At 37.4% G+C, this 17325-nt stretch overlaps 1 protein-coding gene across 2 annotated transcripts in view; it reads right to left on the bottom strand.

The window, feature by feature from the left end:
- Window positions 1-1270: 1270 nt before the first annotated feature.
- fibcd1b (fibrinogen C domain containing 1b) overlaps window positions 1271-17325 on the bottom strand; it is a 107308-nt gene continuing 91253 nt past the window's right edge. For both annotated transcript variants that reach the window (XM_065266981.2, XM_065266982.2), the window contains 2 exons: window positions 9184-9363; window positions 1271-4251 (listed from right to left, as the gene is read on the bottom strand). In XM_065266981.2, coding sequence (XP_065123053.1) covers window positions 3983-4251; window positions 9184-9363 — 449 coding nt within the window. In that variant the 3' untranslated portion in view covers window positions 1271-3982. The remainder of the gene's footprint in view (window positions 4252-9183; window positions 9364-17325) is intronic.

Here is a 17325-nt window from a genome sequence, read left to right as displayed (position 1 = left end):
AGGATGTTCTTCAGCAGTTGCCAGTTGCTTTAAAGCACACAAAAAGATTCTATCAGAAAGAAAATTTAGACTTATTTATGGTGCAGATGTTTGAGATGTCGGTCCATAGATAGCAATTGAAAACTCTGAAAGCATTAAAGTGCACCTATTTCATTGCTAAAAAACACTGTTATTTTGTGTATTTGGTATAATACAATGTGTTTGTGTGATTTATGGTTAAAAACACATTATTTTCCACATACGGTACATTTTTGTTGCGGACGGATATATGTACAAAACGTATCGATTTAAAAAGTGCTGTCCCCCTGATTGGCCAGCTAATCTGTATGTTGTGATTGGCCTGAACACCTCTCACGTCAGTCGGAAATGTGACGCTCCTTACCATGTCTGAAAGAATCGCTCACAATGCAATGCTGACAGGAGTTAAGCAGGAGGAATTATGATAATGTCGGTCTTGACTACATCACCAATCCCAGGAAGTAAACTGTTGCCTACAATCCGTGTGTTTGTTGTAGTCCAGCAAAAAAGATTTACGTTGGAGATGATAACTCCCGTCATCGTTTACTTTGGGTTATGTACCTTTTGCATATGGTTAACACGTACTAATACACACTTACACACTAAAGGAAATGTAATATTGTGAATCGGACCTTTAAAAAATGTCTGGAAAGGGCCAGGAAAGATTTCCTAATACATGAATTGATGCGTGTATGACTTTAAAATTAAAGTGTGTGAATTTTTTTATTCGAGCCGGCAATTTTGGGGATTTTGCAACTGAAAAACAACTGAAACTGAAAAAACAAATGGCATGACATTGTATAGTCTGATGTCCAAGAGGTGGTTCTTTTAATGAAAGATTCACATTTAACCAGACAAACACTGTGTGATTTACCGTCCCTATTTGAGCTGATTTCTGATATGTGCAACTTTTTTAGTCAGGCCGGATTTCAGCTTCATGGGGTGTCATTTGTCACGCAGTGTGCAAGGGGAAACGAAAGGCGATTAACCTGGTCATAAGGGTTTGAATCAATGTGATGAATCATCCTCCATGAACTCACCTGATCTAAATAACATCTGATTCAAGGCACCAACAGACATTTCAGTTTGACTTGAAGCAAGAAATTCAAATTCAGTATTTTGACTGACTGCTCAAGACACACATTTGTAATAAATGATAAAGATGACATAAACATACAGAAATTACACCACAGGAGGTCTCAAAATCCATGCAGTGCAAAAGCAAAAAATCCTTTTATTTCAATGTTGTTTATTGATTTTTTTTAATATGCACACAATATGAAGAGCCAATGTCGTACACAGAAATAACAATTTACTTTTCTTTACACCTAGATTTTTTTGTTTCATTCACTTTCTCTCTCACACACGCATACACACACATCTCCGCACACACACACACATTCTGACAAAGACCCTAAATTACAAATTTCGTTCCTGTTATAATGTTCATTCCTGGTTTCGTCTAGTCTTTTTGTCCTTTCTCAATTTCCTGACATTGTTACATAATTTAACATCTTTTCCCTTCATTCACCAGTCTGTTAGCTTTTGTTCAGAGCATCGATGCCATGGCAACGCACTGAAGAAACGTTATTGACAGCCGAACAGGCAGGCATGGTTAACTCTGAGGCAAATGATGACATAGAGAAAAGCGACTGATTGCCGTGTAATTCCACAGAAAGAGAGAAAGGGGAAATCACAGTTGAGCATGAGACGAGGGAAAATGGGGAAAAAAGAGGGATAGATTGAACAGAGACACAGAACAACAAAGGCAACTTTGAAGGGGACTCTAGAGACAGAAGTTGAGAGATGGTCAAGGAATGAGCACTTGGACGGTCTTCAAGTGTCCATTTAAGTCTCCATCATCCTCCAACGTTGCTTTTACAGTCCTATCTCCATATACTTTCTCTAGTAATGTGCTCATTTTTCGTGATTGTACCTTTAAATGTTCTTGAGTTTCACCCCTGGCAGACCGTAACTTCAACAAGAGTCCATTTTTGTGACTTCTGACCCATACAACAGCTCTTTACAACCCAAGACAATGGACACTTTCCAGCATTATCAACACAGTACATGTTCTGTCCTTCTGGGTTCATTTCATTTGTGTGCTTTTGTCAATTTCCTGTAAGAAAACATTTGACATGCGCTAAAAGTCTCTAAAACACACACACTGTACATGAAATCTACACATAATTTAAAGCTCTTGATACATTTATGAAGTAACATAACGAAGAAATATTGCTAATGAAAAACCCCATTAAAAGATGACTAGCTTCATTATTTTTGTAATCATAAAATCAAATATAAGATAAGGGAATGGACATTTGTTAGTGCATTAATCATATTACAGTAAAAATGCAAATTACTCAAAATTTAAGAGAAGTTCACCGTCATAATGAAAATGGATCTTTATCAAAAAAGTAAAATAATTGGGTTGAGAGAGGGTGAATGAAAAATAGGGAGATCAAAGGAAGAACAAAAGAAAGAAAAAGGGAACAAGTCGGAAAAGAGCGAAGACGTGAGAACAATGAGCAGTGTAATTGTACTAAATGACATGTTGACCTTTTCTACTTCCACAGGGGACCGAAGAAAATAAACTCCAGGAGCGAGAGAGCGAGGGGGAGTGAAGAGGTAAAACAAACGAGAAGAAGATCACAAGAACAAAGAGAAAGCGAGCGATAAAGGGAGAGGGGAGCAGAACAATACTTGAGAGGAAAAGCACAATATTCAGGTCTGAGATGCCTGACCTTTGCAAAGTGAGCCAGAGGCAGTGAACGTGCTGACATACATGACCACGTTAACGCTTAAAGTGAATTCTGGGTTGAGTTGTGTAGGGCAGCTAATTTAAATCAACGAAACAACACGTGTCCGTGTGTGTGTGTGTGTGCATCCGACGGGTATGTGTGAGGCAATGACACTTTCCGTATATGTGGAGGGAGCATTTGGTAAGTAAACACACTCGATCGGCGAGTACGTCGAGCCGATAAAGAGATCCCTCAAGAACACTCCAGCTCTACTAAACTGTCATCCTGACTCAGAATTGCACACTTGCGATGACGACGATATCACATTTCCATTTTATCTCCGTCTGTGTCACATAAGCGCGTGCGGCCGGCATCCATCTGTGTATGCGTGACATGAAGAGCTTGGCTGATGATCACTTGTTGGCAATGGCGATCAGACAAAGTGGCCAATATGCTTGTTAATGGCCCGTCAGACAGATGAGAAACAAACTCCCATAGAAACCTCTTCACTCCTCTACTTCCAGCTCAACCTCTTTTATTTCAAACCGTCGTATTTAAACTACCCCTCCTGCTTCAAAGACAAAAAATTTGGCTGGTTTGTCTGTTTAGCATATTGATACGGTAAAAAATTAAGTGTACAGTAATGGAGCGACTGCATGAGCAACTTTAAGTGTTCCTGTAGCTCAATTGGTAGAGCATTAGGTTAGCAACACAAAGGTCATAGGTTTGAGCATAGAACGTACTGAAAACATTTATAGCTTGAATGCACCGTAAGATACTTTTGGATAAAAGCGTCTACCAAATGCATAAATGTTAATAACAGGAAGGGCATTTGGAACCGTTCCACTGTGTCTTTGTTGTACTTTCTTCTCTACTCATGAATAACCTGGGGCAATATAATGATATGGTTCATTCACTATCATTGAAAAAATGTGAAGTGTGACCCAAATAGCTGAGTCAGTGCTGGGGTGTACAGAAATCGAGGGCCTGATCATTAAAGATTGTCACATGGAGGGCAGGACTTACAGCAGTCACACGACAGAGTGACTTTTCCGCCAAATGAATAAACAAAACAGAAATTGCTAAGCTATCAACACAAGCTTTCTTTCAGGTGAGCGACAACAACTGTCCAACTGTTGTTTTCAACATTATAACTTTCAGATGTAAGTCTTTTTAACACATACAGTACGAGTATTTTTTATTTCCTCCTTGATTCGTTTTGTTTACTTGCTCTCTCTCTCTTCGCGCGTTGGCCGGATCTTCATTTCCGTGAATTTTAGCGAGTACTGCCATCCAGTCCAGGACGACCACTCGATCCCGTCGGCGTAGGAGGTGTGCTGTCCGCGCAGGTATTGGCCGTTAAGGTTGGACGTGTGGCAGTTGCGGTACCACCAGGCGCCGTGATAGAACGAGGCGCAGTTGTTCTCCGAATGATCGTTGTCTCTGTCCTTTGTCGTGAACTTCATTCCGTTGTGCTTTAGTAAGGAATCGCCTGTTTGCAGGGCACAAGTAGGAGAGTGCCAACACACACACACATAAACAAAAAGAAGAGGGGAAAAAGAGCAGAAAAAGGCAATTATAGAAGTTGAAACAGAGCTGACTTGCAGTATTTTTAATACGTGCACCAAAACACACACAGAAACTCATTTCACACACAAACAAACACCAATGAATACAAACAACTCAAGACGCCGTGCGCACACAGTTTCAAGCACACACCAGCAAATCTGCCTCATCTCTGTAGCCCAGACAAATGACAATAGCATTTTCAGCACTTTATCTTAGTTCATTGTGAATTACGCACAGGAAGTGACCGAAGGCCTACAATGACTTGGATGAAAGCCATTTGGTTCTTGATTGTCTCATTTTCTTCTCGCTCTTTCTCATGTTAACACCCTTAAAGACTTTATCTGTTTTCATCACTGATGCACAGTTACTTTGTGATGACATCATAAATAACCTTATTGATAACATTTTATCTTTCTCACATAAACACACACAAATGAGCAGGTGCTGCTATTTAGCTGCACAAATGTGTCAAGTTGAGTTCCCACCCAAAATTCCAGTTTAAGATGTGTTTGGTCAATCGGATGACAAGTGGAAGAGAGACAAATTCCCATTCACACCTGCGGCCTCATTTATCTACAGAGCGTAGAAAATTTGTTCTACGAATGAAATTTAGTATGTGCGTAAGTCCAAAAAAATCTGTATTTATCAAATGTGCGCACGTGGTTCTTATGCACATCAGTAAATAATGCTTGTTGATAAATCCCACGTGTTCTTAAGCATTATGCTCGTGCACATTTATGGTCATTTGCATTCTGAAACACCTCCAATGAACCATATTTGGTGAAACACCCTTCCTTAATCACGTAGTTGTGCTTTTTCCCTCATTGCAATAATGGCAAAGAGAGAAAAAGTGTAACTTTAGAGACACAGAAATGGTGGATGAGGTTGAGTCCAAGTAACACATACTGTTTGGTTCACTTGGTGCGGGAGGAATGACTAACAAAATGAATGACTAAAAAACACTGTGTGGTTAATTCTGTTGGGTCTGAGGAGAGAACACTTCAAGAAATTAAAAAAGTGGTTTGACATTAAATTATCGGACAAAAAATGCGTCACAGCACACCGACGTGAAATCTGGAGGAGGACAGACAATGACATAACTTTCCACCGGACAGCCGCATATGGCCAGCATCATCGGCACGATATTTGAAAACGCGCTCCCGGCGGAACGCATGGTTTGCCAACTCTTCCAAAACACAAGATAAGCCATTGCACTGGGTCAAGAATTTGTCGCAGATTTATTTTATAGGGGTAGACACCAATTTGATGACACATCACAAAAAATCATTAACTTCAACACTGATTTGCTGTAACTATATTAACCCTAATAATTTATTTACACCTGCTTGTGGATAATAAATACACAAAGTGTTCTTTACACACTCGGGGTGGTCCTGTGTAGTATCGCTATTCTACCACTATGTTTTTTCCCTACCACGGACTTTCTTTTCCATGGCATTCTCACGGATTGGTTACTCAACTGCTTTTACCTATTTTCATCCCATTGTAGCTTCAGTTTAGGGTTGGATTTGGTGTTTGCATTAGTATGTCACTTTAAGTATTGGTTTATACAATTTTTTTCTGATTTATTCTTTTATATTTTCTAAACTTTTAACAATGAACGGCGTTGGGGTTAGAGTTGTGTTTGGTTAAGGATGTCATTTTATGTAAATCTAACCCTAAACCAAAGCGACAATGGTAAGAAAAAAGGACAAAACAGTTGAGTAACCAATCCGTGAGAATAACACGGAAAAGAAAGTCCGTGGTAGGGCCACGGAAAAATGCGGAGATCTGTGACTATCCTACGGAAATTTGTGAGATCAAGTTGGAAAAAAACACTGAAAAATCCATGGACAACGTCAGTATCAGAGTTCAACGGCTAAGATTAAACCATACTAGCGAGCTTAGTAATAATGTAACGTATATAAGGGGATGCTAAGTTAAGCCAATGTCAGCGGACTCCCTAGGGGTTGAAAAAAATTCCTAGGAGAAAAAAACTCCCAGCTAGAAGGAAATAAAAGCTTACACCTGTTTTTTAGCATTGTCCAGATGTGATCCAATCGACCAAAATGTATCTTAGCGTGGATACTTCTTAAGTCTTAAAAATCCAGTATTCCATTTTATTTGTAATGCTAGAATTTAAAGAGGTTCTAGTTCACACCAGCAGTTCAATGATCTGTCAGGACCAATATAAACAGATTTAAAAAAAGGATAAATTTATTTAACTGTTTATAAGAGTAATGCAAACATATTCTAGACAGGGCTGTAAAAGAGCCGGTACACTGTGTTCTACTGAGAGAGAGAGAGAGAGAGAGAGAGAGAGAGAGAGAGAGAGAGAGAGAGAGAGAGAGAGAGAGAGAGAGAGAGAGAGAGAGAGAGAGAGGGCAAGAGAGGTAGGAATAGAAAGAAAGAGGGAGTGTACTGTAAGTGGATGAGTACAATAGTAGTAAATGTCAGGTAGTACAGCGTAACCTCTCCGCGATTCTATAATCCTGTTCAAAACCCATTTGTGTTTAACCTTTCGTCTGGTCTAAAGGATAAAGAACGATTCATAATAGAGGATCTCATATACAGTTTGAAGCGAAGCGGTAGGCATCTACAGTATTTGTCTCCTCTACAACAGTCCCTGCCCTTGAACATCTCCGGTCTTCTGCTCCTCAGTCAGTTTCTCTCAATAACATCAAAGACCCTAAACCAAGAATTGATTCCAAACCAATGCTGTACTTTTCCCGCGGAAACACGCATCATTCAAGCTTGACAGATTTCCTCTGCAGCTATGAAAATAACCATTAGTCACACAAGGGTCCCCCCAAAAAAGATATACTTTGTGCTGTCTTGACAATTCTGCATAGGAAGCATTATATCAACTCATGTCCTTGCAAACCGCCCGATTCAGTCACCTGCTCTTGGGAATTACTGTTCATTTGTCATGGGGATATTATCACCTTTAAAACCCTTAAAGGGGTCATATTATGACATATTTTTAAGATGTAAAATAAATCTTTGCTGTCCCCAGAGTGTGTATGTGAAGTTTTAGCTCAAAATACTCCACAGCTAATTTATTATAGCCCGTAAAAATTGATAATTTGTAGGCCTGAGCAAAAGTGAGCCGTTTTTGGGTGTGTCGTTTAAAATGCAAATGAGCGGATGAAGTGCAAACAGTGATCACAATGATGGTGATTTGTTGTAATTGAAACTCAATTGTGCTGTCAAGTACTTTTTCCTTTCTCTCTTTCTCTCTGCACTATGGCAGTGCTGTGGTTGGATATTGCAGATAAAGTGGGCGGTATTATTGTAATTCGCCTTACTACCTACCTCACAAAACAGGCAAAATCTGAACGACCTATTTTTTCACACGCTTGCAGAAAATGGCTTACCCAAACAAAGTTACTGGGTTAACTTGATTACATTTTCTAGGTTGATAGAAGCACTGGAGACCCAATTATAGCACTTAAAAATGGAAAAAGTCTGATTTTCACGCTATGACCCCTTTAAGGTGATGTGGTTATACCATGCGCAACTGTCTGAAAAGCTTTGTTAGGTGCACCTCCATAAGAAATCACTGTAATGTTGCACGGGGTTGAGTATGTATGTGCGGGCCTGTTTGTGCTCACATGCTAGAGCGAATACCCAGTCACCTTGAAGCTGTCGGATTTTGAGATGTAATAGACCACACCAAGCCGGTCCAGAAGAGATCTACCTGTCAAGCTCCGATGCAAATCATCACAATGATAATCTCAGTGCTGTGATTAGGGAAGACCTGTCAGAAAACATGCAGAAAACCAGCAGCTCAAGGGCATGAAGACCCTGCCCAGCAGAGACCACCTGCTCGACTCCTCGACAGATACGCTACGGACACGATCCAATTCGAATCTGAATATATACCTGGTGTAAAGACAGGGGATCTCTCACCCCTCCTTCATGCTCTTTTATGGTGTGTTTATGTCTCTCCGTACCCTCTAATTCTCCTTACCTCACCTCTAGTCCTCTGGTTCCAACACAAAATGCGCTTTTTTATTTCGGTTTATCTCTTCGCTACCTGATGTTTGTTACAGGCTCAGAGGCGGTTTTCAATCTGGTCTGTGGAGATGCATTTGTCTATGTTCTTGACATTTATGTCAATGGTAGTAATTGATTTGGAGGCATTTCGTCTCCTGGACATGTGTCTGTGTGTGGTTATTTTGAGGAAGAAATGTGATACAGTGGTGTCCAGAAGTCAGGAACACACATAAAAATGCTTTAAGTCTTAAAAGGCCATGTTCATGATTTAAGAATGCTCCAGAAAGCATCACATGTGCTTTAATGGAAGAAATTAAATATGACATTTAGCACCACACGGCCTAACATGGTCAATATTACAGATTGTTTAGTGACCCTAAATATTTCATAAATTATTTTATTTCTTGCTGTATATGCTCCTTAATGGGGTAGAGCATTGCAAAATGCAAAGGTCAAGGGTTCGAGCTAAGAAAACACATAGTGATAATGCCAAATGATATTAACCGAATTTTTTTCTTTAAATGCAAGCACTTTGTTTATTTCAATGTTTAAATGAGGTTTTGAATCTAATAGTTTCATAGACATTTGCACCCTTTAATTTATGCTGTATTAGCTGGTACCTAAGTGAGGGCATTAAGTGCTTTGATTACTCCATCTGTGCCAACAAACACTCAAATTGACCAATTATCTATTCAAATAAACACTTATTAATGTTGACACAGATTTAATCTTGTCAAATCCATTTGCATAAGGGGTCTTTCAAAGTAAACCTGAATATTAGTGGTGAAATTGACCCCCAGTTATTGCAGAGACATGAGGTTGTCGTGTTATATGTACTGTTAGTGTGCGTATATACCTGCGGTGCCAGTGTAATCAGCGATGGTTAAGGCGTAACCGTCATCTTCTGGATCAACTGAGAACAATCCAACGCCAAAGACGCCGTACTGTGCAAACGCCGTGCTGTTTTCAAAGTCCTCGAGATCTATGCGCAGTTCGTAGTTGCCTTGAATGGAGAGAGCGTGGATCTGTTTTAAACCTGAGGAGAGAAAGAGTCATTTGTTCAATTTCACTCTCATTTTCACTTTCATTATGTGCGAATAGAAAAAGTGTAATTGGATTAAAAGAAAATTGTGTGAATGTGGGTGTGCGCGGTTTGTCTTTCCTCTGTGTGTCTTGCATATCAAACAATATAATAATAAAGAAGAATATCAAATTTCTTTTCATTATGCAGAGCAGGTGCGTACTTGAATACATAGCAGTTGTGTATGCATCTTTAGAGTTACACAGAAAACCACCAGGACCTGAGGGACATTCAATCTTGTCATATTTTGTTGTTTTTTAAATCAGCATGCATAAGCACTTTACCCTCCACACATATAAATAAAAGTGTGAGTAATTCCACTTAAATAGAGGTGTGGGACACAGCGAATAATCTTATGCTTACAACACTTAATGCAAACAGATTAAACTGTATTTTTCTTATGTAAAAATTAGAAAATTATTTTATCAAAGCCATAGATTTTTGCCCATTACACCAATTTTGCTCAGCATGTAAAAACCTTTAATGCCTGTTATGGTTCTGGTGGCTTTCTTTTTGTTTAGGGCCAAGTTTTGTTTATAGCACAGTCCACTAAAGCTGAATTTGACAGCTTGTGAGGGCCACAGTTGTTTTATAAAAACATAGATATATATGTACATAGATGCAACATTAGGCAGACACGTAGTTGATGGTTTCACAATGTATAGGTGAATTGCATGTTTGCAGCACATATTTTTTTTCTGTTAAGCGCATTCTTATCGCACATGCTGGCATATCGCAGTAGTAGAGATGAAGCAGCAGTACCATGATCATTTCAACGCAGAGTCTATTCGGCACCCATACATATCTATGGCTAGACCTACTGATCCACTTATTTAATGTGTTGATGTGATTGGTTACACATTTGTGATGTAGGAAACCGAGGTGATCTCAAACCACTTTTTTGAGTCTGTCTTTGGAAAACTGCAAGAAAGTAACACTTTACTTGCGGGGTATTCATAAGACTGACACCTTCATAATCGTGACAGGACTAGGAGGTTTTATGCACATTTATGACAATTGTGATTAAGTGTCATTTGTTCAATTATGTCATTTTTAATGCAAAGATGACATTGTTTGAAATTTCTTTGTTATGACAACTTGACATAAACCAATACATTGTAACTTATAAATAAATCCCTCATAAACATGACATAGCAGAATAATTATTAACCTTAAGAAACTACCTAGCTTTATGGGTTAACATTACATTATTATATAAACTGTAGTTTACATGTCATTATATATAATAAATACCTTAACAAAATGCATCAGACATGTCAAAAGATTAACTGTATGTATGTGCATAATACATAAACAACTCACAATTAACAAACTTGTTCTTCCTCACACAGAGGGTTCTGAAATTTTCTGACATATAAGAAAAAAATAAAACATTTAATTAAATTACATTTAATGTAATTAACTGTTTTTCCAGAGATATGGACCCAATGGCTTAACCCATTATTGTACTGTTTTCATTTAATTTTAGGTGATTTGGTCTCCAAATGCAAAAATATAATTTTAGCAATTTTAATTATTATTATTATTATTATTATTATTGAATGATTGATTTTATTTGTTAAACACATGGAGGAAACTTAAAAAAACCCATTATGAACTCAAGAATATTTTTGGTTGTTACAAAACTACACTGTAAAAAATACTTTGCTGCCTTAAAATTTTTTGTTGAATTAACTCGGATTTACAAGTAATTTCAACTTACTATTATTTATCTTGACTAGAGATGAGTTGTTATAACTACAGGTGAGTTGTTATAACTTTAAAATTAAGTTGACTTTTCTCAACTATATTTTATAAGTTGTGACAACTCTCCTCTGTTGTCATGACTTGAAAATCTGAGTTGATTTAACAAAAATTTTTAAGGCAGCAAAGTATTTTTTTTACAGTGTATTTGACAGAGAATTAACACTTAATTACATTTGAATGACAAATTATATTTGTACCACTGTTGTTGAGGTCAAGAAAAATATTCATGACGCTGTTATAAAATTATATTTTATAATGTCTTATTGACATTTGAATGACAAATTACATTTGTATCACTGGTAAAAAGTGGTCAGTTATGTTGTCATGGTAATGTGAAGTTGTCATGACAAGTTATGATGTATTGGTTAATGTCAAGTTGTCATATCTCAAACAATATCCTCTTTGCATTAAAAATGACATAATTAAACAAATGACACTTAATGACAGTTATCATAAACATGCATACAATCCCCTTCATGTTCATGGCACGTATCATGTCATGATTATGAAGGTGTCATGTCAGTCTTATGAACACACCTTCAAGTAAAGTGTTAACGAAAAGGCTTAGCAATGGTGTTGAATGATCCATTTGGATACGGTTTGTCTTAAGTTATAGTTAATTTTTTGATGCATTTTTGAAAGGACTTCACGGAGAATGAGAGAACAGAATGCACATTCTTCAATTCTTCATTTTGCCTAGAGTAAAAACATGTGCACACATGTGCAATACATAAATGCCCAGGCTGGTTGTCACAAGCGCATACAAACTAAAACCTTGTGTCTTTTCCCCTACGTATAAAAAATCTAAAATATAATCTATTTTTAAAAAGAGGAAGAAACTTGCTGCTTTCAGATGCAATTTACATAACATTAATTCAGACATTTAAAACCCTTAAGAGTTTCCCAACGGCTTTTCTGAAATAATTAAACATTGAGGGAGTTTACATTCATCCTTTTTTTCCTTAAGAAAGGGCCAGAGAGATGAGCCTGAGTGCATTAAACATAGGTGTGCTCCAATTTTAATTAAACATTATTGTGAAGATATAAACTAAGAACTACGATGCATTTTTTAGGAAATTATCATACTGATTGCTCAATTAACAAGTGAGAGGTAATGTGAGTCAGAGTGCGTTGCTTCATCAGGTAAATGTTCTTCCTTGATTATCTCAAAGCAGAACTTATGAAGAAAAATGGATCAAATCAGGGCAGGGAAACATTCTTCTTCTTTCTTTGTTCATGTGATGTTCATGTCAGGATTTATATAGTGATATCTGATATTATTCTTTAGGCATTAAAATTAAAAGAATTCTTATGCAATCAATGCATTTCATTGCAATTCATTAATTGTATTTATTATTATGGCATAACTTCTAGCACAATTTCCATTTATGATAGAATCATAAATGCACTATGCATAACTGTATTGGGAGTAGTGGGTTGGAAAAATAGCAGTAATAATGCATAATGTTAAATATATCTTATAACATTTCATAAACATAATGTGCAAGCGCAGCTGACTGACAACAAGTTGCTTGTGCTCGGTTAAACAAAGGCACACTTTGAGGTACGATAAATGTCTCATAAATGTGTATAAAATAATTTTATAATCAAACTTTAAATTAACTCAATAGACCCTTTATCAGTTAGTAAACATTGCGACTTATCGCCTGTGTTTATGTAGGGGGCAGAACGACTGCTGACTGCTTCACTAACGCTAGCTAGTTTGTCCGGTAACACTATTTGTTAGACTTAGAAAACTTTAATGTCCCAGAAAGGCAATTTGTTGTACAGTACAGGCATATAACACATAATCCACAATACAACATTGAACCAACACCTACAGCGCTATTTATCTAACACAACAATAAATAGAACACAATAAAAAGAGTATATTGCACAATGCCATATATAAATAAAATTAACATAAAAACTACTCCACATTATCCCACTGCACATCTATTCCTTCAATCATACTCCTCCCTACACCTTATTTAATTAGGTGTAGTGCCATATGAATAAATGAGTGTTTTGCTCGGTTTGTTAACATTAGTAAAAACATTAGCTAAGCAATATTGTTTTTCCATAATTTATTAATCTTTGTTTGTGCTAATACACTTATTCATGATAGTTCATGGTGCATTAACTTTTGACTGTTAAAATGTATTCGTAAATGCTAAAATTAACATGAACCAAGATTAAAAAAAAATTATTGTTAGTACAGTAGTTAATGTTAGCTAATGCATTAAATAATGTTAACAAATACAACCTTATTGTAAAGTGTTACTGTTTCTAAACAAAGACTGAAAAATCGGATTTTATTTCCCTATGTAAGGACACATACTGTCCGGGAGGACCATGCTATTTGAAAAAGTTCACTTTAATGGATGGAACCAGACTGGCTGACCCAGGAAGGAATCATTGACGACGGGCCGTTGAATCATAAGAAATTTATGGACACCCAAGTTGGTAATGCGGCACGAAGCGAAGCCTATTTTTAAGACATTTGACAGGTTACGTGTGCGGTATACAGAAATCAACACCCATGGAACATTTCTCAGCCAATCAGAGTAAAGCATTCAACAGCCCCATGGTATTATTGAAAATAATATCACCGGGCCAAGGTGGTAATGTGGCACGACGCAAAGTGGAGCATTATTTTTAATAGTCACTTATTTCGCTTAAACCATGTTTACCACAGACATTGCTCTGGTGGTTATCAACCCAAGTTGGTAATGCGGCACGAGGTGAAGCCTAGATACTGGACAGGTCAGGTGTGCGTTTATCAAAAAAATAATACATACTCGTGAAGCAGTTTTCAACCAATAAGAATAAAGCATTCAACAGCCCCGTGGTATAAGCTCATTTAATGGATGGACGATGTGACAGGATTACCTCCAGTTAAGTGGCTGACATCTACACCTATCTTATAGAGAAACCAAGCATGTAAAATACAGAAAATTGAGGAAGTGTAAATCAGATGTCTTAACTATGTGCTGAATGGGCATTGACATGATATGAAGTTTTTTGATGATTTGTATCTATCCAGTCTACTTATTTTAAAGTCAAACATGATTTAGCCAACTTTTGAGTCTTTTTTACTACTAAGAATGTTCTCACAAAAAAAGCTAAACCAAACCTGTACACATACATACACATTTAGATAGATAGATAGAGAGAGAGAGAGAGAGAGAGAGAGAGAGAGAGAGAGAGAGAGAGAGAGAGAGAGAGAGAGAGAGCAGATCCTATATATCCTCTCTTTTGTCTGCTACAGAATTATTTTATGGGTTTTCTATTAGATGTCCTGTTATAGTGATACGGGCAGTCCAAACACTGAGGCTTGGACGCTTCCTGTTTTCCAGTAAATATAAATCGTCAGTGATATATTGGGGCAGACAGTGGATTGTGTGTTGAGCACAAATTTAAGGGAGTGTAGAATAAAAAGCCTACAGGCATGAGCTCTCACACAGCACACCTGTGATAAATACCACTCTAAAAATGACATATTCCTGCAATTATGCAGGTAAAAATTGGGTCAGAGCAATCTATAACATTTCAAAGCTCCCTTGGGTCATCCTGCACCGCCAACACATTCTAAAAGATTGTATAAAAACGCAGAGGAAACATAAAAGAGTCCTTTCTCCTTGCTCGCCACACACGTTAAATTGTTACTCTCTTCACCCTTGTGTTTTGCTAAGATTTTTATGTTTGTGCTCCAGTAGACCCCAATAATGAGACTTCAATGATGTGTGTGCAAAAATAATGCTAATATTTTTTTCCTTTTAAAGTCTATTAATAAAGCTTCTCTTACCTGACCAAAACCCAGTAGACCAATTTAATTGAGCTTTTCAAAAATGTTACTGGTATCTATAAAGCATTGTTTATACTTGGGGTCAAATTGAAAACCTGCAAAAACTCAGCAAATCTTCACTGCATTAGTGAATATTCATATCAGTAGGGGAAAGTTTTGCATACAACAAACAATTGAATTTCTTTATGCTATATTCTGGGCCTCTGAGGCCCAAATGCACCATTTTTATAATGTAGGATTATTAAAATATAATGAAAATGTTGCTTTTTACAAGGTATAATAAGATAATGTCACGAAACATCAACCTGATACATTTAGATACAATGTACCCTGGGGTCTCTGAGATCCCACACAAAACATAAAGATCAAAGTAATAATGTGTCATCTAGCAATTCAACAGACAAAAGGCATCATCTTTATAATGATCAATGTGTTAGGAGTTGTCGATGTGCACCTAATTAGAGTGATACAATTGTCTGGCACATTAACAATTCATACACAGTGCAGAACTATATTTTTTCTTTTTGCAACAGTAAAAGGTTTAAATATTAATGATTTATTTGCTTAGATTTGAAAAGTATGTTTCAAGGGAACTAGTGCGTGCATTGAGTGCTTATAAATATTCCCATAAAATAAAGCCATTCTTCTGTATATTCCCATGTAAGAAAAAGACACAGCGCTTGAATCATTACACTACCTTTTTCTCTTTCTGCCTATTTCAGTGACATTTCTGTGAGTTAAAATATTCATCATGCTTTTTCTCTATATATGACACTGTGCAGGAGAAAGGAAATAGGAGAGAGAGTGAAAGAGAAAAAAGAACAGAAAGTGAAGTGTGTGTCTGGTGGAGAAGAATGCAGAGAGGGGTGAAGAAAGCTATGGAGGGCAGAGGAGAGGGCAGGAAGTGAAGAAGATGTCTTTAAACACCTGTCTGTTCTTTCTCTCTCCCATCAAGACCAGAGAATAGAGGAAAGGATCTCCCATAGACTTCAAAGAGAGAAGCTCAGGGGGAAAAACGCAATTTGTGTGAGCTCCCACAGACACCCCATACCCGTATATGTGAGTGAAGGATACAGTACACACAATAGGATTTGTAATGACGCACACACGCAATTCATTCTCATTTCTTTATGTTGACCACAGTTTTGAAGTTAAAGTTTTAAAACCGCAACTTTACGGACAAAAAAGACCCTAAGAATAAAGGGGCACTTTGGTAATTGAGGTCAGTTAAACAGTAAACACTGTGTTAACAACACACAAACCAGTGCAACCACATGGTACTGTAAATTTGATTAAATAAAGCAGCACCACAAATATTCATTAATAATTATATAATAATTATTTTAATATTTATAGGGGCGGTTTCCCGGACAGGGATTAGACTAGTCCTAGACTTAAACACTTTTAAGAGCTCTCCAAACTGAAAATAACTTGCACTGACATATCTTAAAATACATCAGTGCCCTTTGTTTTACCTCAAAATGCACACAGGTAATGTTTTTAGTAAGGCATGTTTGTTAAAACTAGTTATATTTCCTAATTAAACTAAGGCCTAGTCCTGGATTAAGCTAATCCTGGTCCGGGAAACCGCCCCATAGACTTTATGCACTTACAGCTGGAATCCATAAGTATTTTTTGCAAATGTATTGCCTTTTTCTGTGACTTTAAAATAAGCAGTATATTTTTTTCTAACCATGCAAGCATGTACATAGATGTTGCTTGCATATCATTGTAGCACAGTTTGAGCTGAAAGTGCGAATGGACTAACCATTAAAATGATTGAAAATAGCACAAATGTCAGGGCATGTCAAAATTTTTCCAGGGTCCCACAACCCCCTTAGACCCCAGGGGGTTAAGCAAATACATAAATCATTTACTTTTAAGGATTTTTATCTGTGCTTTACAAATATCAGTAAGTGTGTTCCCTGGGTTCGAATCCATTTTGCGCTGATAACAAACACACTGCCATAAAAACAAAAACAGCAAAACACATGAAAAACTGCATCCTTACCTGATCCAAGTTTGCAGCCGTATGCTTAAAAACTAGGGATGCACCGAATCCAGGATTCGGATTCGGCCGAACACTGGGCTTTTTGACGGGGTTCGGGTTTGGCCGAATCCTAGATTTTTTTTCCACCGAAAACTAACCCTAGGCTTGCACTACGCTGGTCGACGTCACGCGGTCATGGATTACACACATCGGGTGATGACGTGGAGATAAGCTTTTTCTTTCGGTGAGCCTTAGGGGCGGTTCACATTTCGCGGACACGACTGTGTCGCACCCAGTGCTGGGCAAGCTACTTGGAAAATGTAGTGAGCTAAGCTACCAGTTACTTCACATT

The sequence above is a fragment of the Paramisgurnus dabryanus genome, chromosome 5 (genome assembly GCF_030506205.2).
Source record: "Paramisgurnus dabryanus chromosome 5, PD_genome_1.1, whole genome shotgun sequence".
In the NCBI taxonomy this organism is placed as follows: Eukaryota; Metazoa; Chordata; class Actinopteri; order Cypriniformes; family Cobitidae; genus Paramisgurnus; species Paramisgurnus dabryanus.
Note: the sequence above shows the minus strand (reverse complement) of the source record. Positions and strands in the feature narration are given on the sequence as shown.